A 27233-nucleotide genomic window follows, 5' to 3' on the forward strand; every position below is an offset into this window, starting at 1 on the left:
ATTAGTGAAAACTTAAGGGCAAAAATACTCAGAGAAAAAAAGGCAAACTGGAGCTCAAATATGACTTTATTTACTAAGGTTTTTATTTTATGATGTGAAATTTGAGTTTTATTTAAATCATAACTTAAACGAGTTCAAAGTGTTATCATATAGATGGCTAATCATGAAGGATGTTTTTATGGTAGTCAAGGGATGTCGTTAATTTTCGATTAATCATTTTTCCGGCGGACCTATTTACCGGAACACCATTTAATAATAGAACTTCCGGGCTTTTTATGTTCGTTTTGGTTTCAGTTCCGCTTCGCAATCAGCTGTGTCAAAACACTTTTGAAACATGCCTAATATGGATGTCACACATTTATTGACATTTTCAAACAATGTTCATCTATTTCCTTCCCTCCTTGTTTGGCCATGCTTAAATTGGTAGTATAATATAATAAATAAAAATATAGATATGGTACAATGTGAATTATTGAGCAGTAGAATGTTCAGAACATGATCTGTATGTTTTGAATTGCTCACTTGTTTTACAAATATTCCAGTAGAATTTACGTTCTACGAAATACGTTCTACGGAATGTTTGATTTTCAGCTGAAATTTAAACCTGATATTAAAGAAAATATATTAAAATCAAGAGCTTATGACCTCTTTTTCCTGGGTGTGTTTTCCCAATGTCTCTACGTAACGTCCTTAATTGCATCTGCCTTTTTTCGTATCATATTTGTGCTTAATATAGATATATATATATATATATAGGAACGTCACTGCGGTGAATTCCATGGAGTTTAATGAACTGTTCGCTAGAGTACACCATGTTGGGTGTGCAATAGGAGGAACCGAAAAGAGGTCTATTGTTTCAAACCATTACGAAACTCATAGTTTAAGAGATGCACTTGGCATGACGTGCCTGGCCTCGTTGGCTGGCCAGTAGTGTGAAAGACATCCGTTATACTCAAATGAAAAACAAAACTTCCTGCTTCGATAATTCTTTCAAAATTATTGCTCCTTGTACATCGAAACTAAAACTCGCCGTCTCCACGGTTTGCACAGCTTGGGAAGTTTGGATATAGATAAAAATCTAGTGCGTTTCAAAATGAAAAACCAATCACCTTGATGTCATTTGAACGTAGTGTAGGTTAATACATCTAGAAAGATGGGGCATAATTCCCCCGACACAAGCGTAGGGATCCTCGTAGTAATAACAAAAAGTAAAAGGGACGGCGAAGGCAGGAGTGCTCGGGGGGATAAGTATCCTCACCCTCCCTAATTCAAATCACTTGTCCGGCAGCCCCCCACATGTAAATACTAGGGGAGGGTGCTTTAGATCGAAAAGCATGCAGGGGACCTGGGGCAGGGGATTTCTCTTGGCTGTTGGTCGTCTTTAGAAAATCTCTCAGGGGTAGGGGGAAATCATTGTGTCTCTATTAATTCTGTATAAATATGCTTGGGTTATTTTAACGAGGTGAAACTGTTCCATTTACAACTTGGTAGGTGTTGTAACTACAATCCCTGACAAAAGTATTTGGGAATGTTGTACAGCCGTTTACAGCAGGTCATTTTAATGGACACTGACTGAAAGATGGTTTACCCTTTTATTAAATACTCCCAGTTCCCCTATATATTCAATGTCCCCATATTCAAAATTTTGTGTATATAGTCTCGTCATAATCTGTAACGGTAACGTTAGATCACTTTTGAAAATGTATGTTGACTAGCATACGAAAAGTCTATCATACAAATGCCAAAGTTCGCAATGTTTATCACCACTGTTTGTCCTTTATTTTTTGATCAAGAGATTTATGTTTGGAAGGTAATAATACAAGAATGAGTATATAAATGTATGGTTGGTAATTATACAGACAATCGAACGTAAGGCCGTGAGGGGGCGTCACTGTAAGTACAAGATAAGCATTGCAATGATTCGGGTAACTAATATGGCAACCGATACGATAACGTTATTTATACCGTAAAAACGGTTAAAATCGCCCTTGTCTGTGATATAATAGGTTAGGATTGGTATTGGTTTTAGACTTTAAGTCTGTCCATAAAGTTATATGTTGTTGTTAAAAAAGAAAAACTTTGTTTATCGACTCCTATAGATTACTCATTATTAAATATCATGCCAAAATATCCCAGTTTACAGCTTTTCTATCTACATATATTAATTTACACAATCTACAAACTACAAACTGATTTTTCCTTTGACTTCATTTTGTATTAACACTTGAGCAAAATTACAATGAAACCTGAATTGCTGTATTACAGCTAACATTACGGCGGCCATATTGGTTGAAAGTCAACCAACACCGCTTGTTGGTTACAAACCAACAAGCGGAGTCCATCTTAGGCTTTTAGATACGTTTGATTACAGACACCGGGATTGACGATGCTATTGTTCCTGCCTTATGAACACCTGAATTATCTTGTCCAACTAGTTTAACTGGTTGCAATCCAGCATTGTTGACACTGGGGAACATGATTTTCGACCTTCCATAGAATGGTGGCGTTTGAAGCTCGGGGCCTGGATTCCACAGTGTAGAATACGAAGGAGTCGGTGTTTGAGGAAACGACCACGAAAATCTTCTTAGCCCGACGTGATCCGGAACGCAAGTAAATTCGCTTGGCCAGTCATTGTCTGTCATGGGAGGGGCTGAATAGACTGCTCTCACTTGATGATCCACAATGTAAGGATTCATATTTACAATGAGGTGCCCAAATGATGTGCTGGTCTCATGATTGTCAAGCTGTGACGCCGTGACGCCAGATCCATTTTGTCCTAAACATGCCCTGATTCTTTGTCCATGGTATCGTGAGCGGGTTACGCCTGGTTCGTATTTGTAGGGCAGCTTGTGAAACCTGTACATCAGCCTTTGATTCTGAACCTTCAAGAAACAAAAATATATTACCCATCGGTGTGTATTCATAACATAACTTTGTTTGATTCATAAACTTTGTCGGCTCACCCTATCTGTACACCATAGTTTACAGCAAAGAAAGTCATGTCTCCGAGCCTTCGTTGGCCGCAAATAAATATAGAGAAAGTCAAGGGTTCGGCTTCAGTAAGATTGAGGGGGGAGATAAGAGTAGGCTCAACCATCTGATATTTTGTGGTGACATTCACTACGAAACATCACCGAGGACAGTTTTGTGATAGAAACCGTTGTAGAACGTTTGGTGTGCGTGCACACAAGCTCTTAGACACACTTAACTACAGTGATCTACATCATTCAAAGGCACATGAATATCGAACTAAGCATCAAGATATCCAGGTATTTTATTAAAAACAGTATAAGATAAAAGCCGAGTGATAAAGGAGGCTTTACTGATTCAACTTGCTTGACCCCAAATGAGTGGCCCTGGATCTTGCACCGCTTTATGGCCTTGTATACCGTACATCGGAATAAACAAGTATTCGAGCATGACGTAAAGAAGTAACTTAACTAATGCCCTTGGCTGTTGAAAAAGCCGGGTTAACGACAAAACATTTCTCGATATTTCTTTCAAGGTGTATCTCTCTTTCTCTCAGCTTTTTTTTTTGTTAAAACCAGAATCAATTCAACACAAAAAATAAAAGTTTTACCGATTCATTTTATTTTTTAATCAAGCTGTAAATTCCCAAAAGCAAGAAGTGCCAGTATGCAAAAGAACTGTTGGAACGTCAGTTGAATTCTAAGACAGAAGGATTTGTGCCCCGGACCAAAGTTTTAAAAAAGACTACCACCATGACTCCCTCTAAAAGTAAAAAAAAAAATGTTAAGGTGGCCGAACACAGTTTGATACGTTGTGGAACATTTTAATACCAAACATTGGGGTGTTTTTAAGACTTGGTGCTAGCATAAATTTCACTGAAATATGACACAGACAAAATACATCTATTACTTTTAAAAGATTGAACGTAAAATTTCTATCGTTGCCAAGGCAACATGGATAACTGAACTGAAACAAACCAAAATTGATGAGGTTTACGCAAAAACAACTTAACCAAATTGTTAAAAAGTTTTAGAATTGTTTTGAGGCTTTCATTGATTATATTAGAAAGGGAAAGAAACATTATTTCTACCAAATTTCGTCACATTTTAAGGTGTAGATTTTAAGAGATTGTCGTTTATTTACATCGCCTATCTTGAAAGTTAACAAAACAAGAGCTCTCATATTGCTTCCAATAGACTTGTGCGCGTTGAGATCATGCTACAAGAGCGCTTTCGACTAATGACGTCACAAATTTCTGGTCCCTGCTGTGACTCAGACATTAAACCTGACCAGTGTAAGAGTTTAGTATGGGAAAGTCATGTTCGGCAACAAATTTTCGTCGTCTTTGAAGATGTTTATCGTTAAAGGAAACAAAATCCAGCTTGGTTTCGATAATAAATATCGTGAAAATAATCAACTCGTGCCAAGACAGCGTTAAACGTGGAAAAAACTGTACAGATGAGTGGTTTTATTTCTTATGCGGCGTCCTAATGCTGTGGGTAAAATTATGTTAAAATGTGTGGAGAGTAGGGCTTCATAGCCGTGCGTGAAACGGTGCATTTGGTTAAATTTATAGGCAAAGATTCCTCAATTTGTTTTTCGAATGCTTATGTTACGCTACTTAGTACTACAAGATATAAACTACTAAAGTATTTGGCGCAGATTCATATGGTCTACCTGGCCGCACAACAAAAATTTCCGGTTTGTGCTAATATTGGTGTGCTTTTCACCTCAGATATTCTGTCACAGGCTTGCTAGAAGCACATCCAAACTCGATTTTCTCTTTAGCAATTTCGGTTTTGGAGTATTACACAGCCAATAATGCTATGTCATGTTTCAGTGCATAGCGGTACTTTCTGCCTAAGACAGAGAGCTAGGGATCCGATTTCAGTAGCCTTCTTTGATCGAGTGACTTTATTTTCTGATTTTAACCATTTATTCGAGTTACTAGACCAGGTTTTGCACCCAATAGCAGTACTGCCTTTTATATATTGGAATTATGCTCAAAAAACATTTTAAAAAAGCTCACTGCGAATTTTTTGAACAATTTTCGTGTCGGAAACGTATGTTTCCCATACAAAGCCTTGGAAAAGAATGCAAAGTTTGTCTGAGTCACGCGGGGGATCTAAGGTGTTTTAGTAATAGTATAAAGCGCTATTGTTAAAGGCGACGAAAACAGGAAACAATTCTAATGACAACTTCTGGACAATTTCCTCAGCTCGTCCTCGCACTTTTTTTCTTTAAAAGCTTGTCGGCTGCACATGTCCTCATTAAAAGATGTTCAAGTGCACGGTAGGGGATAAAGCATTTCTAGGGAAACTGTGTTCAGCCTCCCTTTTTTGATTACAAAATTTCGCACTCAAAAATATCTTCGGATTGGTATTATAACCTGTTCTTTTTTTACAGGATATTCCGAATCTGTGATACTCAACATCGAATTTAGTATCTTTTGTGCTGTACCACGAAAAATCTGCAAACATGACTGGGGATGGTTCATGGTTCAAGATGACGGGTGGAGAGTTTAACGCGTACTCCACCCACTTGTAACCGCTCTGTGGTAGTAGCCAACTCGAAATCACGGCTCCTTTGGCTGCTACGCACTTTTTTTTTTTTTGTTATGTTTAATTCAATGCCGTATAGTTGGCTCTGTTTTTACTTCTTTTTTTTTCTTATTGTTGTTGTATTGTAACTTAATAAGTGTGAATAATTGAACTTGAACTTTGGGATAACAATTTAGAACAACATGATCTTCAGTGATATTCAGCCGATTTAGTACTCCGTGGTATCATGATTCAGTGCTACTTTTTTTTGCAACCAAACGTACCTTTGATATAATTCCTTTCGTGTAATAATACCTTAACGCTCTGCTTAGCTTGTCGTATGTCATCTTCTTTATTCTCTTATACTGCCCCCATCTTTTTGCCACTTCGTCTGGGTCTCTTATCTTAAATTCCCAGCGACTCTTATTGCTCCAAGTTATTAGTGAACGGCAGTTTTCATTTGCCAAAAGTTCCAGCAGGAATTCCCACAAGTGTACTATGTTCTTGAATCGGGTTTCTCGTCTACTCTCCAAGCCTTTGGGTATTCCTTGTTCATTAAGCTCATCAACACTACCGTCTAAGCTTGATCCTGTAGATGAAGCTGAAAGGTAGAAAATATGTAACCTTGTTGCAAGCTGGTAAGAGCCAATACTAAGGTTGATCTTTTTAGAAAACGTTGTCCTTAATACATTTTAGCCCTTTGACAAACTAAAGGGCGACCATTTGAGAAGGCAGACTTTCCTTATACAGCGCTTCAAAACAGAAATTTCTGAAAATCATTCAAGACTTCTATAGCTAGGCCCGCACATAAGTAACAATGAAGACTGGTAGTTTAAGAAACTCCGGAAAAAAATTAGCAATACGTAACCTTGACAAACAGGGAGAGATCATGCAAATACAAAGGTTGATCGCTTCCGAAAACGTTGTCCACAATACATTTCAGCTCTTTGAGAAACAAAGCCGGGCGGCAATCTGAGAAAGGCAATCTTTGCTTAAACAGCGCTAATCAATACAGGAATTTACGAAAAGCATGCTAGCGATCTAGAACTCGCACACGGCTGACAAGGACGTCACTGGTATAGTGGTTTATAATAAGAAACTCTGGGGAAAATTAGCAACCTGCTTGATCAGCAATTATGGATCAACAAGTGATTTATGTTCGCGTCATAGCTAATATAACTATATATTTTTATCGATTTGTATGACTATTTTTATACGCAAGTCGAGTTTAATTTCGTAAATAACCTTTGAAAGTTTACGTTGTTGCATGATAGCTTTTAATGAATGTGGATAGGTCAAGTGTTTTGTTATATATTTCTACCTTTAATTTTGATTTCTAGACAAAACAAATAATGTTTTTTGTAAGTTATGTAATCTCAATTTAGCAAAAGTGCGTGAACCATTCCACACAGAAATAAGTAGTTATTTCACTGACACCCAACTGATACGTGTTAATACAGTACAAAACGAAGCCCTTCTTATTATCAACTGATTTTGGTCCAAACGCTAGAGATGATACACCCGTAGTAGACTGTCCCTGCCAGGGTAAATTCCGACAGGCGACATGGCCCAAAAAGTAGCGACAGCGCGTAAAATGAAATCGCGACAAGAGACAACCTCCCTCGGCCAAATTGCGACAGTGACGGCAAAGCCGACAATAAGCGACAAGCATTTACAAACAAGGTCAGGAGACGTTTTAAAATTCAGACGGGCGACATGGGACCCCCACTGCCAGGGCCTCGTAGAAAGGGTATATTGTTTAGCCGGAAAGCAGTCCTGTCTCCGGAGGAAACAAAATACGAAAATATTATTTCTATTGGGAATTTGAAATACAGTCGAACTTATACTAACGGCTATCTCTCTACAGCGGCCACTTTTTGGCGGACAGTCTATACATTGACTCTTATTTAAACCTCTCTACAAAGGCCACTTTCGTCTGTCCCCCAAGGTGGCCGTTGTGTGTTGCCAAGGGTGCTGTGCACATTATTGTATCAATCAACCGAACATACTGTAGTTTCTTGGATTCATCATTAGTTTAGGAATCTGCTCATTGCTTGCGCCAGAAACCGCTTCTTACCTCGACCGAATCCTTCAAAAGATGACATCAGGATTTCGTTATGCCGTGGAACCTCCTTAAGCGTGCCCTCCGTAAGCCACAGTTTCTTCCAAGTGCGGACTTTTGGAGAAGCGAGTTCTTTTATCAATGAAGTCTTCCCGCTTCACGAAGATTATTGGAAGTAATTTTCGCCTCAGGGGTGCTTGGCTCATTTGGAGCAAATGTAACCTGTCACGAGAAACTCGTGACGTCACAAAAAACGCCTTAACTTTTTATAAAGAGCGTTAAAGTTGTTTTATTAAAACATGCTAATGTTGCAGTCCATTAGTCAGGGAAAACAAGCGTAACGTCGAAGGCAACATCGGGCCACATGTACAGTTTCCAGTAACGTCGACACGCAAGCACGAGAGAGCCTTTAATGGACTTAATGGAGTTAACTCCCTTTTAGGGTATAGGTGTGACTGCACAAGCGCGATTCAAGTCTTTAGAATATAGGATTCGGAGTTTGAAAATGTGGCTTAGTCGTATGGTTTTTACTAGAGGTCTTGAGACCCACCAAAAGCAAAACTCGTAATGTTCTTTTTTTCTTTCTTTTTTTTCATGTATGGAATGTTGCATTTGTCGTCACATTACTGCGGTTTTATCCTTGACCCTGCACAACGTCACTCCGTGACTGGAATAGAAATAAGTCACGAGCTTTTTCCTGAAATGTTCTTATTTACCTCGCTAATCTTTTGAGTTTGTGGACGAAATTCACACAGTATTTTCCACTTTCTGGTGCAGTTGAGAAAAATGCCAGTCAGGCATTTAAATTTGATGGTTTCATGTGTCACGGTTACATGTTTTCCCCGTTACTAAAACTTCTTAGCTGCCTTGCCCGCGGTGGAACTGATATTAACGTGGGCGTGATACAAATTACACAAACAGACACATATCGTGGTTATGGATTTTGAATTGATTTCTCCGCCCACAAATCGAAATGGTATCGAAGCCTTTTGAAACTACTGGAAAATACCGTTCAAAACAGAAGAAGTAGCTTTCAATGGAGACTACGCGATTTATTGTCAAAATTTCAAGGCAGGAACAACGGAATGTAAAAACTATCTTGTTAAGAACAACCCCGCCACTGTTTTGAGCGGTTCTTTGCTGTATCCTATTTGAATATAGCCACACACTAAGTGTGATGTATAAATTCGATATAGTAGATTTTGAAATTGATTAATCAACCTTTGGTTCCAAAATCTTTTTGGTTAAGAATTAAAGGAAAAAAAACTGATTCTCCATCTAATTTTCAGGTGGTTCCATTTCCCCGCGAACAAGGGTGCTTTTCTTTGTCTCTATTTCTATTCTTCCAAAACAAAAGGCGTAGAGCGTAGGATACAAAATAACGAGCAGTTTCGATACATAATATCTATTTAAAGAAGGTTAAGTGTACTGGTTTTCTTTTTTTATCGATATTATCGGCCCCGGACCTTCCAGAGTGACCTTCACTTGTTTTTGTATTACTCCTACGCTTTTAATAGACTCGAATGTTTGCCATTAAAATTTGGACCGACGTTGAACCGTTTTAATCTCAAAACTGATTGTTTGCTATCTATTTCACTTGTCCTCACTTAACACTTATTACCGATCACAACTTGGTCGTTGGGGAGTAATTGGAACTATACTAAGTGAAATACGATTAGTCGTGTCCTTTGTCACTTACTTTGGATCATTCGTTAATTGTTCATACATCGTGACGTCAGTACTTAAAAATCTAATACACATCGCTTCCTGTCAGTCAGGATGTTGGCTAACACTAGCAAGCAATTTTCATTATGTGCGTTGTCATGAATTTGATTATAATTTGCTTTGACAATAGCTATTCTCGTATTATAAGTAAATCATTATCTGAATGTTCTAGAACGACATGAGGATATCTCCACAACTGTTTCCAGCAGCAAAAACTTCTTGCAGTCTGCTCCTTCCAATCATAACGTCTCGATTGGCAATTTTCAGTGAGGAGAACAAATTGACAGTTTCTTTTATGAGATCTGAAACATACTTCAAAGACCGGTCTATTGAGTATTGTTTTAATGTTTTTTTTTTCACACGTGACTTAATACAACTTCCTGACGGAAATGATGGCTGAAAGAATAATTTTGGTCACATTTAAAGTAAATGAAGTAAATAAGAACTTAGCTAGTATACAGTGGAACCTCGATCAGACAACGAAGAAGTCCTCGGTATAACAAACAATTTTCTTTACCCCAGTATCAATAAAATGTACGGAAAAGAACTCGATATAACGAGACCTCGTTATAGCGAACAAATCTTGTCAGTCCTTCAGCCCTTCGTTATATCGAAGTTTCACTGTACAACAAAACCTTGTTATTGCAAACACATTTTGTCAGTCTCTTGGCCCTCTGATATATCGAGGTTCCACTGTATAACAAAACCTCTTTATAGAGAACAAATTTTGTCAGTCCTTTCGGGCCCTCTGTTATATCGAGGTTGCACTGTACCACACGTTAGAATGAATGGCCCATGTCTTGCCTCATAGCAAGTCTTGGTAGTAATGTAATGGCAGTCCTATTGGTGCCGTATTAACCGGATTCCACTGTAACTGTATTTTTACTTCTCCCTTATTTCCATTTTCCCTACATCAGGGGCACCCAACGGCAATTTTCGGGAAAATATCTGTTCGGAAGACGATTTGTGATCTAGAATTTTCGGAGCATTTGTTGCAAAATTTCTTGCTTGCCTGCCTCTCCTAGGATTTTCAAACATCTACAAAATAGTATAATTACCCATTTTTAACGGATTTTGACCCTAAAAAAGGCCACCTAGAATTTTCGGGAGCCTTTTCCTGGCTGAAATTTTCGAGAAGGTAAGTTTAATATCCCTATAATTTTCGGATCACTAGACTTTCAGCTAGGAAATCCGAACAGATGAAAAGTTTTTAGGGGATAAAAATATATATCTACCGTTTGAATACTAAAATACGTTCAACAATGCTATGTTAAGTAGTTTTGAACTATATTCTCGTTGGGTGCCCCTGCTACATTGACGCTATAACAAGCAACTGTAGTAGAACATGTTAAGTCCTTTTTGTTTGCTGGCAGTTCCATGCTAGTATTCACCCCCAAATACAGTGAAAACCCCTCTAAGGATAACCGCTTAATACGGACACCCGTGTCTCTCGGACAGTTTTGTTTGTCCCAACAAAAGCTCAAGACATACATGTACGTTCACAGACACCGGTTTATAAGGACAACGCCGGCATTTTCCTGTGACCCGGGTCTCAATAAATTCTCATATCAGTCGTCAACCCCGATTTGCGGACACTGTTTATCTGCGCACTGTCTATGACTGAATGTCCTACCAGTAAAAACCTATAACAGAAACGGCGAATGACTAATATTCAGTCCACACGGCTGAGTCTCAAACTAAAAGCCGGTCAGTACAAAGTTCAGTAACGAATTCCATTTTTCGAGTTTCTAAGATACTACTTAAAATGAAATTTTAATCCCAGACTATGATAAATGATCGTGAGGTTTCTTTAGGATGAACTTGATTGTATACGTAGTTACAGTTCTGAAATTGAATAACGTTTTCTCTTAGATGATATATATGTCTGCTTTCGTCTTTATCGAAAACAGCATGCATGTTTCTGTGATGGCCTTTTTACTAAGAGCCCGCTGGTACAAAGACACACAGGTATGATAAAGGACACTCGCCAGTTAGTATCGATAGAATCTGTTTGAAATTGTTATAACCGGCGAATTATTAAGTCTTGCATGGCAAACAAAGTAAATTAATACAGCATAGAGATCATACCTCGACTTTCATCGAAGCTGGAATTTTCCTCAAACATGTTGAGAAATCTTGGAGAAGCCTGGGTTTTTGTTTCAAATCTGGAAAACGGTTTGTTGTTGTGAAAGACGTGCCTCTCTGCAGTAACTGGACGTATCAAACAAAACTTGAAGTAAGGGTTAACTTAGTAACTCCTTTAGGGAAGGGATTGGGAAGTACTATATAAACAGGAATTCGGACGGAAGCCTTCTTGAGAAATTGTAAATGTTGAGACGGAAGCCGGAATGATAAAACAAGTTCCTCAGTCCGTGCCGACATGCACGTTCCAGAAGGTCATCTGTAATGCCTATAACTGTGATTCAAGTAGTGGATTAATGATGATGACTGTAATAATAATAATAATTATAATAAAAATAATAATTATATTATTATTATCATTATGAAATATTATTATGATAATATGTTCTTCGGCCAGAGCAACCTCAGGGTTAGTATGAAGTGCTGATATCAAAGAGGGCCCTTTTGAAAATTAGAACAACTAAACTAAAATGCAACAACTAAAATACATTAAAAAACTAAAATGAAAAAAACTTGAAAATTTAATGAACTTTTGTCAATAAATTTCGATTTAACCCAGCTGCCACAATACCAAACCAATTGAAAGTGTAAAATCCTGGGAGAAGTAAACTGAAGTAGTCGACGCGAATACTTGAGAAGCTACAATACCTTATGATTTCAATAGGATTCAAATTTTTTTCATTGTTTAAAGTTGTGTTTTGTTCATATATTGAATATTCGGAAAAAGGTTTACTATCTAACTCTTAATTCAAGCTGTAGTATATTGTGTTGCAAGCAAGCAATAAGATTAGAAGGCGGGTACTAATGTGGCTGAAAGTTAACATAAACAAAATACGCCTCCACGCATACTCGTGGAGCTGCAAAGTTTAATAGCGAGTTCTCCTCATACTCGCCCATTAATAGCAGTGTCTTGTTAATTGACGTCTCGGGAAAAGTAATATTTCTACTTTCCTGCCCCAGGGCACCCTAAACACACGTTCGAATAAATAGTCTACTGCAAAGCTGAGTTTTATACTACTGCTACAGCTGTACACAGCAATTTTTAGGGAGTTATTATAACACCAAAAAAGGAGTAAAAGTTTTAGGTAAAGGATAACCCCTTTTATGGTGTTACTTTAACTCCTAAGTTAACTCCAAATCTGGGGTCATTTTTACTCCTGAAAAAGAGATCTTTCTTTCTGGAGGTGAAAAAACTCCGAAAACTGATGGGGTACATGAGATGTTTTTACTCTTTTTGGAGTTACTTTAACTCTGGAAGTGGAGTAAAAATTTTAGGTACAGGATAACTCCTTTTTTGGGGTTATTTTAACTCCTCAATACCCGGAGTGACATTTACTCCAGAAAAAGAGTTCTTTAAACTCCTTTTTGGTGTTAAAATAATTCCCCCCCCCCCCCCAAAAAAAAAAAACTCCACTGTAAGGAGTTAAATTACCCCACTAGAGCAATTATTATAACTCCCTGAAATCACTGTGTATTTAGAAAAGATGGTCATTGCTTGTTATACAATAAGGTGTAGAGGCTAGGGGTCTCTGATGAACAACGGTAATATTCAAATGTTTCCTATACGTCTGTTAGTCAAAATTTTTAAAGAATGTTGTCTGTAACGATCAGCTCGTTGCATAAAAGTTGTAAGAAGGCTTGTACAGTTTAAGAGGAATGTCAGTGGTAAAAACGCTACTAAGCAGCAGATTATATTGGAATATTTAAACTCGAGAACTTTATTCAGAGACTCAAGTAAACCCTCAAGAAGTATCTTAAAATACATATTGGACTCAAAATCAGTTACGTAAGCTTCAGCCATTTTTGGCAGTAACTGGCTTTAGTCGAAGAGCTGATTAAGCAGCTCATTGATGATATTTCATTGTTTTTCCCTGACCCGATGTTGGATAAAATAATTGGAATTTTCATTTAGTCGATTCATGGTGAGATTAAAGTATTGGAACTGTGGAAGTCAAAATTAACATCTGCTGCGAATAATTCCAGCACGTTTAACTGTGAATTTAGCGGGAAGTTTGCGTGGGTAGAGGTGTGCCACCGAGGCTTTCAAACCCTGACTTTTTAAAGAGTCTTAAAAATTTTTCGGACAAAAATCGCTCATTTCGCTTTCCTCATTATTTGTAACTTAAAGACAATTAAGATACCATATTGGTAGTGGTGCCTCCGCTTATCTTCTGACAAGTGGCGATATGCTTTTGAACCCCATAACTTAAAGACATACGGTCTCCGAGGGAGTTTTCAGTCATTACCCCTATACTCTGGAACGATCTGCCTATTTATTTTTTGTTTCTGCTCCAATGTAAAAATTACATGTTAATTAATCTAGGATTTTTATTTTTTATATGGATTTTTAAACAGCGTTTAGTACTGAAAAGTAATAAGCGCTATATGAATATTTTTTTATTATTTTTACTGCGCTTTTCACAAACATACGAACTCTAAAGTTCAAAAGCCGCCTTCACAATTGCGTTTTTCGCAGCCGTCAATCATAATTACGATCACAAGCAACGAACCTTGAAACACAGAAACACACGAAATGGATCGAAATCCACCAATCACAAATCACAAACCTTGACCTTTTGAACCCGTTAAAGTAAAGTTTTTTCTCCTAAGAGTTCCGTTAAGATGATTGACGGCAGCGAAAAACGCAATTTTCAGTTGGCTTTTGAACTTCAGAATTCAACCAAAGGATCATTTCGTTTCGCGTACAAATCTCATCAGTTGTTTAAACTTACATCATGGAATTAGATTTGTTTTGGAAAAAAATATATTGGTGCCACAAATGTAGACCTCTCATCTCCAACTTTCATACTCTTTCAAAACATCTGAGACGCCAAATAGTAAAATCATATACCCTGTTTTAAGACGGAGTACCCTAAACACCATACCCTTTAAAGGATCGCGCGCATGGTCGTTTAGGCCGAACAAGGGGGTGTACGAGGTTCTGGCTCTGGAACTCTTTGCCTTTTCCTGTGGCTGACCAGAGACCATAAAGAGACTTTTTTGTTATGCAGCTGTATGACTGATGCCAATGTGGCTTAGAGCTGTCTTGGCAAACATTGAGTACATAAGCCTCCGTTGTAATTTATTGCTGATACTACTTTCACCGTTACTATAATCCTTAAATCAAAACTAATTATACACGGAATAAATTCAAAAATGTATGTTCGTGTTGCTAAGATATATCAGTTCCAATATGGGCTGACCCGTTCAAAGTATCAGAAATGCTTGCGTGGTGAAAAAAGAAAAAAAAGACGAAACAAAACAAAGGCGGGTATAGAAATGAGCTTTCTTCTTTGTCTCGCCGCAAAAAATTAGGGGACCTTTGGTCCTCGAGTAGGGGGATTTGATATATAAAAAAAAAAAGAGAGACGCGGCCCGCACGCGAGATAAGCTGATATCTCTATGAGAAATGATTTTCATAAAAAGATTCATCCCATTTTCAGGAAAAAGCTAATTAAAACCTAATTGGTTGCGGAACTTCAATTCTTCTTAATTATTGCTTCTCTTCTGCAGTTCATCAGCGATTTTAGTGAGCCTACATGCTCGGCCAATGACTATATCGGCGATTTTAGGCTAAGAAGGAAATCGTATTCGATCTATTTCAAATTTCTGAGAAAAAAGGAACGATCGGTCCTTTCGTTAGCGGTAATATTATTAGGGTTAATTCAAGATTCAAAGAGCTAAAAAGCTCAATATTGCTGAGTGGACTGCTGGTTGCAGCATTACGAAAATGCTGTTGCCAGCGTGTTTAGAAAATCACTTTGCGGAATGGTATATTACGTTGTTGCTACTAATAGCTTGCTTTTTTTTACTGTTCTTGAATGCCATCACGTTTTGTAGATCTGAAAAGAAAGAGGTCTTTTCTAAGTAAATGAAAGAGACAAAAAAAAGTACTAAACATTTTAAAGTTTATATTTTCAAATTTCAATCGTATAAGTGCACACCTAGCACATTTGACAAACGTTCCTATGAAATTCCAATTTCGGAATGAATTATTAATGCTCATTTACAATTTATGAAGATAGGGTAAGACGAGATATAATAAGTATAACATTGTAGATAATACATTTTTTGGTGAGCAAGTGTTCAACTTTAGAGTCTGCGGATGGCATTTAGAGTTCTAATATGCGTTACACATCTTTAGGTGTACCGCTTTCACGGAATCTATTTGTTTTCCAGTTATTAAGCAGAAAGTAAAGTAGTTTAGTTTTAAATCTGATTTTGGGCCTTCATGTTATTAAAACTAGATTAGAAGGTTAACAAACTAGAAGGCATTGAATCAGCAATGATTTTGGTGGTCTGGACACAAACCTATCAGATCATAATATATTCGCTGCGATCGCTGAGTTTTTCTTTTAACAATCCACAATATTTATGAGGCAATTAGTAATGTAGCTGTCGGTAGGGAGAATATCAAGGGATAGAAACTAGCGGGATTAAGCCATGTCTTCGAGCACAGTAATACTAGCTCGCCTATAAATAACAGTAATATATATACATATAATGGCGCTGCTTATTCTCTAAAAGGGTGCCTATACAGCTATGCTTAATTCAAAGAGGTCAAGGTTTAAATTTTGTCCATAAACAATTATGTGCTAGCAGTACAATATTTATTCTAATGGTTACACTACGACACATCTGAAAAATATGAACCTATTTCAAAAGAACCTAATCGGCCTGAATTCTGAAAAACAACCCTAAAATATAAGAACCTGTCCAGCCTTACCTCGCTAATTCTAGGTTCTTATATGCCAGTTTTTACTGTAAAAATGCGAAGGAATCGAATTGGATCCAAAAACTTGTACTGACGTACTCAACCTCGAACTCGAGGTCATACCTAGAGTTTCCTAATGTGTGTGGCAAAAGAACGTGATAATATGATGATGGTGACGCTTGGGCGACAAAACTGCGTGTTAGGGAAAAAACACACAATACAAAAAAAAACTTTTCATGTTATTTTTTATCACCAGTCTGCAGCACACCTATAACGACGTCACGCTTACGACGTCCAACTGGTATTGCGTTCCAATGTGGCTTAGAGCTATCTTTGCAAACATTTCCGAGTACATAAGCCGCCATATTCTTTTTTAATGCTGATGCTTCTTTCACTTTCACTATAATCGTTAAATCATGACTAATTATATACGGTATAACTTCAAAAATGTGTGTTTGCGTTGATGAGATATTTCAGTTCCAATATGAGCTGACCCGTTCAAAGAATCAGAAATGCTGGCGTAGTTAAAAAAAATAAAAACCAAACAAGACAAAACAAAACACTCGCTGTTAGTCTCCGGGTATAGAAATGAGCTTTCTTCTTTGCCTCGCCGAATAAAATTAACGGACCTTTGATCCTAGCACGGGGGACTAAATAAAAAAAACGCCCGCACGCGAGATAGCTGATATCTCTACGAGCAATGGTTTTAATAACAAGATTCGTCGCATTTTCTGGTTGCAGAACCCTCAGTTCTCCTTTAATTATTGTCTCTCTTCAGTGTGCAGTTCATCAGAGATTTTAGTGAGCCTACAAATTCGTATTGTTATCACTCATTCTCTGCATTATATCGGCGATTTTATATTTAGGCTAACAAGATCTATTTCAAATTTCTGAGAAAAATGGAACGATCGGTCCTTTCGTTATATAGCGGTAAAATTATCAGGGGTCATTCAAGATTCAAAGAGCTAAGAAGTTCAATATTGCTGGGAGTGGACTGCTGGTTGCAGCTCTACGAAAATACTGTTGCCGGCTTATTTAGAAAATCACTTTGGTTTAATTACGCTGTTGTTACTAATAGCTTGTTCAGTTTATTACTGTTCTTGACTGCCATCACGTATTGTAGATGTGAAATGAGAAAGGTCTCTGAAGAATGAAAGAGACAGAAAAAGTAAACATTTCAAAGGTTATTTTCAAGTTTCAATCGTATAAGTACATACCGAGCACATTTGACGAATGTTCCCACGAAATACCAATTATGTTCGGAATGATAATGATAATGCGCATTACAAAATCACGAAGATAGGGTAAGGCGAGATGTAATAAGTACAACATTAGTATGGATTTAAAAGGTAAAAAATAATAAGAACGAAGAGTTAAAAATCGCCACCAATTTAGTAAATATACTTCTAATTGCAACTGACTGGGAGTAAATGTTGCAGGGAAAAGGACGAGAAACCATGTTTTACATTTCTTCTTTCTGCTTTTCGCCCTTGGCATCCCCTAAAAAAACCACAAGCAATTTCGTTTTGGTGCAAATGGTAAATTTAACCTTGATCCTAATCAAAGTGTGACCATTTAAATGAAAGCTATTGAGCAGTACGTTCCCGTGGTACTGTTTGTTATGCTGTACAAGTTTGAATCTGTGAATGCTGTACAAGGTTGTGGATGCGATTCTGAAACGTGACCATTCGGATGACACAGCACAACTGAACTACCTTCCTGTACATAACACCTTTTTTGTTGAGCAAGGTGTTTAACTTTAGAGTCTGTGGGTGGCATTTAAAGTTCTAATATGTGTTACACATCCTTAGCTGCACCGCTTTCACGGAATCTGTTTGTTTTCAGCTGTTCAACTGTTCAACTGTTTGTTAATTATAGTTAATTTTACAGAAAGCAATATCCACTGCCCGCAGTTAGCAGATTAGCTAGTCGAGGCGAGCAGTGGTTACATGTATGTGATTTATATAGATATACAAATAGCTCACAAGAAAGACTAGAGTAAAACAGTAAAATATGTAAAGTAAATAAATAAAAGTAAATTCAATTCAGTTAAGTTTACAATCATGTACATTGCAAATATAAGAAGCCGAGTTTTCAGGAAATGTTTGTTATTAAAGCGGGTAAATCAATATTAATAATCATTTTCTTCTAAAAGTATTCGGAGTAAAGTGTCGTGGACATTGATTTTAAAGCTATTTTCGGACATTTGACGCATTTCACTAGGTAAACTATTCCAGATTTTTACCACATCCTGAAAAAGACTTTGTTTGTCTAACTATCTTTCAGTGTTTAACATAATAGTCACCTCTTGAAGGTGATCTTGTATTATATGAATGAATATTAGATTGGGAAGAAAACAAGTTAGATATGTTAGTAGGTGTTAAGCTGTTAGATATATCATGGCTTAGAATAGCAACGGATTTAAAGTAGACTAGATCAAAGGGAATAAAGCTAGAGGAGACAAAATAAGGTACTGCATGAGAATTGTAGTCACCAAAGAACATGAGCCGGAGGGCGCGTTTTTGAAGAAAAAGAATTTTGTTTTTGTACGTTTTAGCATCTTGGCCTCAAGCGACTGTGCCATACAATAAGTAGGGCTGGATAAGAGATATGTATATGTGATGTAAAGTATTCAGGGGTACAAAGTGTCTAAGGCTGGCAATAATGCTAATGTTTTACTTATTTTTGAAGCGATGTGGGCGATATGGTATTTCCGTCATTCAGTTCTGAGACTGCTCCAGTCAGGCCAAGTTGGGACAGTTCGTTTAGGAATTAATTAAAGAAGTCACGGAACAGCATTTTTTTACTTTGGAGATCAAAGAGGTAATTTGAAGATTTAAGAATACAGAATTGAGAAAAGTGATCACTTAACAGAGATTATATTACCGCTTGTTATGTTATCTTCTTCATTGCTAGCAAATATGTTGTCAATATGTGAATATGAGTTATGATGCACTCTCGGGGTTAAGTTGAAGCTTTGCAAGGATAAGATAAAGTTTTGCGCGTATTTGCAATCATAAAAGCGAAGGTGATTAATATTAAAATCACCCTTCAAAAAGATCTGCTTGTCAGAGGCGCTGAGTTTTTCGTTTAATCGATCAAAACATAGTTAACTATGATCAAAATATTCCTGAAAACGCTCTGGGGAATTATGCTGCTTCACCGCTTATTACTCCGCATATTATATTTGCATGTTTGGGTAGGTGTAACTCAACCCAAAGGGCCTGAAAAGCCTCATTAGAACATTTTCGATAATTGTGTATTTAAGATTCTCATCAATATACGTGGGAACACTCCAGCCGAAAGTGGTGCTGGCACATGTTCGAGTTATAGTGGGGTATAGCAGGATAAAAAACCAGATTATTACACGCATTTTTTATTCTAGTTTCTGTGTTACCTAAAATATTGAAGCAAAAACTAATTTCATCTAATAGATGGGTTTGGAAATTTTCCATATTACGTTTTAAGCTTCGGATGTAAAGTATGAAAAAATGAAAAACTAGAATTTGAATTGGAAGACATATTTAAATGTCTTTTTAATTGGGAAAAGCTGTGTGGAGAGTAATACTTACACCTAACGGTTGGGATATAGGCGCTGAGGTCCTCAGATTTCTTGTCTAAAAACACTATTTGGAGTGAATAAATCTATATCGTGAAAGCTTGGTAAGGGATCAAGATATTTTTTTAGTGGGAGGACAAGCGTCGAGACTGTTATTGAACTGACCATGAGAGAATATGAGATCGGAGAGCTTTGTTTACCTTAGTTTGATTCACAGCTTATCGTAGTCCTTAAATATAATCTCTTAACTTGTTTATCCGTGGCGGACAGCAAAATTGTTCTTGTCCAGTTATTAAGCAGAAAGTAATTTAAAAGTGGTTTAGTATTAAATCTGATGTTAGGCCTTCATGTCATTAAATCTGGATTCGAAGGTTTACAAAGTAGAAGGCATTGAATCGGCATTGATTTTGGTGGTCTGGACAAAAGCCTGTCAAATCATAAAATAATCGCTGCGATCGCTGAGTTTTCCGTTCAGTTAACAATCCACAATATAGTGAGGTGATCAGTAACGTAGCTGTAGGTAGAGAGAATATCAAGGGATAGAAACTAGCGGGATTAAGCCATGTCTGCGAGCACAGTAATGCAAGCTCCCCTAAATAACAGTAATATATATACATATAATGGTACTGTTTATTCTCTAAAAGGGTGCCTATACAGCTATGCTTTATTCAAAGAGGTCAAGGTTTACATTGGTGTTGTTTATCGCGTACAGTGCAGTGGCGCTTAAAGTGCACACCCCCTACAAAATTCTGGCCTTAAAAGACCACTAAAGAAATGAGCCGTTTTTATAAGTTGGTGGATAAATCTTAAGTTTTTTTGTAAAAATGGTTTCCGTCGCTTTGTGGTTCTTATTTTCGGTTTTGAATTTTTTATTTTTTCAGGCTTCTTTGCGCAATTGCATACATTGCGTTCACTGCGACGATCATTTCTTCATTATCATTTTCGGTTCTGTTTATTACGCTGTGTTAAGTTCTACTGTTTATTAAACCCGGGTAAAACAGGAAGGTCTTGCAGCTTTTCACGAAGGAAAATTTCAAGAAAAACCTCGGGGACCAGGGTACACAAAAATTGGTGCGGTAGAATCCTTTTCCGTTAAAGTTATCACTGGAGACTAGGAAATCCAATTATTAAACTACCACCTTGAAATAATGCGTGGAAAAGTTTCAAAAATTCCTGTTATTTTCGATGTCGGAAAAGATATTTGACTGCTGGAAGCAAGTTTTATTTAAGCCGGTACTGCTTTTTCAGCAGATGCAAAAAGGAAGTGGACCATCTACTTTGAGTTCCTTGGTTGGCATCAGATTCCTGCTTCCTATTCAGTTGTGTTCCCTAGTTTATCTCGTAAGCAGATGCAGATTTGCCCTCAGATTATTTATAAGGACAAACACGTTTGTAGAAACATCAGGCTGGCAGGAAATCTAAATGTTTTTTCCTCTGGCTTACTTAGACCTTCAAATTTTTTTGCGCGGGGTCAAGAAAACATCCTTTTACACCAATATTTTTATATGCAACATATCTGCAACATATCATACTCGATCTTCTTTAGTCTATGGGGTACGCTGTTAAGTTTTACTTCTTCTTTGGCTGGGTCTAAGCAGCTAATAATCCGGGCCATGCCAAACCAAGTCAGCTTCAAAGTTACATACATGGCAAATACTGACTGAACTAGACATTACCAACCTGACTTGGAATAAAAATACCAAAATTCATAAAAGGACAAGAATCACGCGCAAACGTTTTATCTTTTAATGTATTTTATCTTGGAACTTTAGCTTGTTTTTTCTGTAATTCTTATTTATCCACATAGTTTATTTAGTTACTTTACAATATTATCTGTTATAACTGCTGTAACGTTTCGTCTCCGCCCGCCTCGTCTAGCGTTTGCTATTTGCGGGCGGAGATGGCAAAATGATGTGTATGAAACAAAGTATAGTATGTGTGTGTTGTACTAATATCAATCTGATTAAGGCGAGGAACTGTTGAAAAATTTAAATCATTGGGTGTTTTGAAAGGAAGGTAAGAATTTTTAGCGCAGTCTAGCTCTCCAAAACAAAGGCATAATTAACTTCTGTTTCTCCCTTTTCGCATGTGTGCTTTCGTGCCAGTCCTTCGCAGTTTCTCAGTCTATTGCCGGTACCGAACAGCGCACTGTGTCGAAATGGACATTGTGGAGTGAGTTTACAAGATACGGAAACACGTCCTGTGGATAAAAAAGATAAAGAAAAAGAATTCATTTCTGTTCGCTTCCAGAAATGTTTGGATTATCATTTACATTAAATGGCTCAATGCGTGTTTGTGCGGTATTTTATTTGTACAGTAATATTATACGGAAATTCAGAATAGACTTTGTTCTATAGACTTTCCGGCCATCAGCCACAACTGACTTCCCATGAGAGGTTTTAGGAGCTATTTAACCTCTATGTTTAGCTTATAGCTTCCTAATATCCGACAACTAGACTTTGTCTCAGAAGGTCGGCTATCATAATCAATATAAATAGAGTGGCCCCCTCTCAAGTATTCATTGTTATAATGACCCTAGCCCTGAGGGGAACTGGTAACAATAGACTTCCTAAAACGTGTATTTTCACGTTGCTAAGACAAGGAATTTTAACGACACCCGAACTGAGAAAAAAAAATTAAAAATCTACTGCTGCTGCACAAGGCAAGGAATTTTAATGACACCCGAAATGAGACAATAAATTTAAAATGTGCTGCTAAACGGATAAAGCGCGCGCGATAAAGCCCTTTTGTTTGAATGGGGAAGTGTGTTTCTCATTTACAAACAATTGATTAGTGGTATGATTTACTTAAAGGCCGTATAATGAGCATGACCTTGACGGTACCAACTGATCAATGTCAGCCTCACTGTCGTTTGAGTAGTAATTTTTGAAATGGATTTGTAAACAGTTTTTAAAAAATGTTACCATCAGTATCTTTACCGGTCACTTTACAAGCAACTACAGCTAGGTTTTTCTTCCTTCTTCCAGGTTCTTAAGCATGATTTAAAAATGTCTGCAACAAGCACAAATTAAAAAAATTCTGTAAAGTGGCTTGCAAGGGCTTTGTCACGCTAATAGCTATCTTTAACTTTTTTAAAAAAGAGTCTTCGCATCAATCAAATTCCGAAAATTTGCAGTTATGTTATTGATGACTATATTTAGGCATCGAAACTCATTTCTGTCGTCTGTTGCTACGGATAGCAATTAGGAAGTGGTCCAACGTTTCCAGTCACGTTTTAATACTACGCAAAAATCTTCAAAATAATTGTTATGGTCCGTGCTCCCTGACATTTTTATTCCCTAAGCCAACTTTTGCCCTAAGTGAAAATTAAGCGTTATGTTGGCTTAGGGGAGGGTGTGTGGGCAGTTCCCCAGAAACGTACGATGGTCCCTTTGTTTCATATCTTCGTCATAACTACAAAGGAGCATTTTTTGTGTGGGTAAAGGTGCTAAGTAATCAGAATTGAACTAAACAGCAATATCTTTGTGACACTTTTTTTTGTTCGAAAGTAGCAATGACGTTTATTCAAGGGCACTTAGAGATAAACATGCAGGACCATTTTTAAAATTGCCCGTAACGCGGATACTTGGTATTTTTCTTCGGCTCGTGATTTACAAGCTTTTCGAGTGTTCTCCCAACATAACAAGTGGGTTATCACGCCGGTAAACCCATAGAAAGTGTGGTCTATTGCTTTTATAAAATAACTTGTAGTAAAAGTATGAGTTTACCGGCACAATAAACCATAGGTTTTTAACCAATCAGAACGCGCGTACTATCTTAGTTATTTTATAAATAGTTAAAAACAATGAAAGGGGGCTAAGTCACGCGCATATTGCTGTAAAGTTTTATGTCAATGCTGCAGTGAAGTTATATGCTTAAACCCATAAACAAAATCAGTGGCTAAATGCACTTTGGGAGACGTGAAGAAGATATACATATCAAACAAATTTCATCAGTGAGTCTCATGATCCCTGCCATCCGTAGCAACAGACCAGAGGAAAAAGTTTGTTTGCTTGAGTATAGTCTTACGTAACAAAACTGGACCAATTATTTGGAATTTAATTCATGTGAGACTTAGAAAGCGTGTCGTTGCCCCTATTAAGGAACGACATGCGTTGTCTAGAAAACAACCCATCCCACTCACTTCCAGTGCCAACTGAAAAAAAGTTGGATCTTCTATCGCATATCTTTTGTCTCTAGTACGACGCAAGGTTCTATTCTTTGATATCTAATAAAAGACACGTGTTATCTTAAGAAACGCGATTGTTAATCGATTTTGAAAAACACCCTGAGGCTGCCTAGTCAAGTAAAACAGTTGAAAGCTACAGAGAAAGCCGTGAGTTCGTCTGGTTATCAAGTTCATTCGCAAACTTTTAATATGATTATTATTGCTAGAAAAAAAAAACAGGTTAAAGTGGTCAATTGAGCTGTTAATTTAATTGGAGCTAGAAAGTGGGGAGAAGTTAAAAATACTCACCCTTAACGGGTAATAAAGAAATTAAAATTTTCGAAACATTAACGCCGGTTGCCATAGTAAAAAAAAATTGTACTAACCAAAATGCAGAGTTATGAATCGCCAAAATATAAAATTGGTATACTTTTGCAACGATCCCTGTGCGTTTTTCTTTACAAATGTTGCCCTTCAGTAGTATTGTCTTTTATTGATTATGAGCGACATTAAAATGTATTTAAATTATTTTGATCCAACTTATTTTTTGAAAATATTAATAATGATGGAAAATTATAAAACATTTTAGTATTAATGTCCTCTTGTTTAATTTGAGAGGATGTTATAACACCGTAGAATGCTTACGATTGGACAATTAAACAACAAAAAATAAAGGAACTCAATTCTTTCAAAAATTGTCATCCGGAACTCTTAGAACTTCCCTGCTTTGTTTTCTTCCTATGATTAACATAAAGTTCTTCCGTTCTGCTTTTTATAGTTGTCACGAAATAACCAGACACTATGTCACGCTATTGACGTCAACTTAACATACTTTACGTTGTATCAAAATGCAAACAGCTTTTAGCTGACGAAAATTCGAACGTTTCTAGATTTTTTTACCCGTGTATTGCGAAATTTGGTGCCGCTCAATAATAAAACGAATAAAACACAATTTTTATCAGCAGCATCACACTTGACTTGATAAAATCATTGATGATATAGCATCATTCACATAACCGAGTCCGGTCGGTCGAATGCGTACTAGCAAGATACCTTCCTTCTAGGCTTCTTGTACATGTTAAACTCTCTGTTTTCGGTTCAAAAGATTCTAGCTACAAGTATGAAAGGAATAAAAGTTACAAGTAATGGTTTGATAAGGAGTGTTTCGATCGAAGGATCTAGGTATTGCCAGTCATGTACAAGTTTACTTAGCGTGACAAAATAGTATGCTAACGTCATCCCTCTTCGTAAACAGGATGACAATTAGAACTTCCTGTCTGACAAAGCGATGAATATAAAAAGGGCATCTTGCAGATCAAAAATTTCAAATTGCAATTATCGAAGTTTGTGAAGTTTGCATAGTGAAGAAGGACTTACTAGCGACCGAAGACACCATGGTCACTTCAATGACAACATACGGACGAGGTACTTATTAACTTCTTACTTTTCCAATAATGTTTATATTTTATGCCCTACCCACCTAGTAATTACAGCCGGGATAGGGACATTCCCCTGGCAAGAGCAAGAGCCGACAGTTTTTTAAGGGAATTATTAACCCAGTGATACGGTTCCGTAGCCTATGAGGCCTGACATAGCACCGGTCGGACGCATTTCTTACCTTTGCATTTAAAAACATTATCAAATTCCCATGTAATGATTGCAACAGTTTGTAGAAAATTTACTTACATTTTGAAAGGTTCCGCTACATAACACATCTATATGTAATGTGTTTGCGAAAACATGTTACATGAATTAGGCCGGATAGCTTGTAGGGAGCGCAGAACAACTCTGAACTGATTCTAATTCGCACATAAACTGCTCCACACCGCTCTTCAAGCAGTTTTATTCTGCTTAAATTAAGGCAGTGTGAATGAGTGGGCTGCCTTGAAAATCGTGACTATCATAGGAAACTGCTCTCTTCCGGCGGTGGCGATTGGGCGATTAGAACACTGAAAATAGATTCAAAAAAGAGAGATTCTGTTGTTTTGATGGGTATTTTGAAAAGTAAATCCGAATATATACGAAGTTAAAGTACAGTTGTAAAGCCGCAACTGAGGCACGATTAGAGAACCGACCGAGGTACCTTAAAACTTGACATTGAGAGCAAATCCTCACAGTAGAACGTTCTATTTGATCTTAGTTGAAGCAGCTCAAGAAACAGAAAAATCCAATCCCCAGCAGCCGAACGAGTTTTATAGTCTGTGCGAAGACAAGGATCAACCAAGTCCTGGCGCTAAAGAGCCTCGCTACAAGAACATCGTGCATCTGTGGGAGTATCTCCTGGAGCTACTGGCAGAAGATAGCTGCCGCTCATTGATTACTTGGAGTAACAAGGAACGCGGAGAGTTTAAACTGAAAAACCCTGGCGAGGTGGCGAAGAGATGGGGACTCCTGAAAAGAAAGAGGGGAATGAATTATGAGAAATTGAGCAGAGCCTTGAGATATTACTACCAACAAGGAATAATTAAGAAGGTGAATTTCAAGCTTTAAATGTTTAAACCTTTTTTCTTTCTTTTTTTTTGGCAATATAATGAAATGATGAATAATGAAACACTGTTCTTGAATCGATGAGCCTCTCAAGTGACGTGTACTCTTAAGGCTTTCCTGGTGTCAGTTTAATCTTGAATTTCATTTCATTGCTTGAGTTTGAAACAACAAAGATCCTTCCTGAACAGAGATTCAATTCAATAAAGGTTTGTTACTTCGACATCTTGCACAAAATGTTGATAATTCACAATCTTTACCTTCAATCAAGATTATCGACGAGGGATCAATACCAAAAATGAGATACAAAACTTGATAGTGAAACTGAAACACTTTAGAGATCTTTTGATCAGTTAGGTAAAGGTTTTAAACGGACATCTTCCGTTTACGTATTGGCTTGTTATTAATCATTTTTTCAACTTGTTTTTACTCAGGTCCCTGGGCAAAGGTTGGTGTACAAATTTAACAAGCTCCCTTACAAATATGAACCTGGCGTGACTAGAGCCACGCGTCACGCAAGCAAGATAAGTGCAAGTATACACGAAGAACATGAGCAAAGGCTAGTCACACCACCATCTCCCACGCTAGTCACGCCACCATCTCCCTCGAAAACCAGTGCTTTCGAGGAAAAGCCTTCTTCGCCTTTCTCCCCAACCACCGTTCCGTTCAGCAAAAGCTGGTCCTGGCCAGTGGTACACGTTCCAAGGTGCCCTTTGTGCTCTTGTCCAAGTAACATTCCACTACTTTGCTCTACCGGAAGTGGAAGCAATCGAAGCAGAATTATCTTCCCTTCAGTCAATCAAATCACGCCGTCGTGGCCAATTCCTGTTATTTTTAAGCCAAATGAGCCACTTTCTCCTGTTTATGAG

At 37.4% G+C, this 27233-nt stretch overlaps 2 protein-coding genes across 3 annotated transcripts in view; one reads left to right on the plus strand and one right to left on the minus strand.

Moving 5' to 3' along the window:
- Positions 1–2016: 2016 nt before the first annotated feature.
- On the minus strand, positions 2017–11497 carry LOC140922819 (uncharacterized). 2 transcript variants are annotated; one of them, XM_073372848.1, is made up of 3 exons: positions 7588–7962; positions 5795–6111; positions 2017–2882 (listed from the first exon to the last, which is right to left on the minus strand). In XM_073372848.1, the coding sequence occupies exons 1-3, from the start codon at positions 7613–7615 to the stop codon at positions 2352–2354; spliced, it is 876 nt and encodes a 291-aa protein (XP_073228949.1). In that variant the 5' UTR covers positions 7616–7962; the 3' UTR covers positions 2017–2351. The 2 variants fall into 2 exon arrangements, with proteins under 2 accessions (XP_073228949.1, XP_073228948.1); XM_073372847.1 differs by lacking the exon at positions 7588–7962 and adding an exon at positions 11386–11497 and having other exon boundaries at positions 2018–2882.
- Positions 11498–25117: 13620 nt separating this feature from the next.
- Positions 25118–27233, plus strand: part of LOC140923291 (uncharacterized) — a 2346-nt gene continuing 230 nt past the window's right edge. The window contains exons 1-3 of the mRNA XM_073373385.1: positions 25118–25305; positions 26021–26352; positions 26799–27233. The exon at positions 26799–27233 is cut by the window's right edge and continues 230 nt beyond it. Of these exons, the coding sequence (XP_073229486.1) occupies positions 25275–25305; positions 26021–26352; positions 26799–27233 (798 nt within the window). The 5' untranslated portion in view covers positions 25118–25274. The remainder of the gene's footprint in view (positions 25306–26020; positions 26353–26798) is intronic.

The sequence above is a fragment of the Porites lutea genome, chromosome 13, assembly GCF_958299795.1.
Source record: "Porites lutea chromosome 13, jaPorLute2.1, whole genome shotgun sequence".
Taxonomy (NCBI): domain Eukaryota; kingdom Metazoa; phylum Cnidaria; class Anthozoa; order Scleractinia; family Poritidae; genus Porites; species Porites lutea.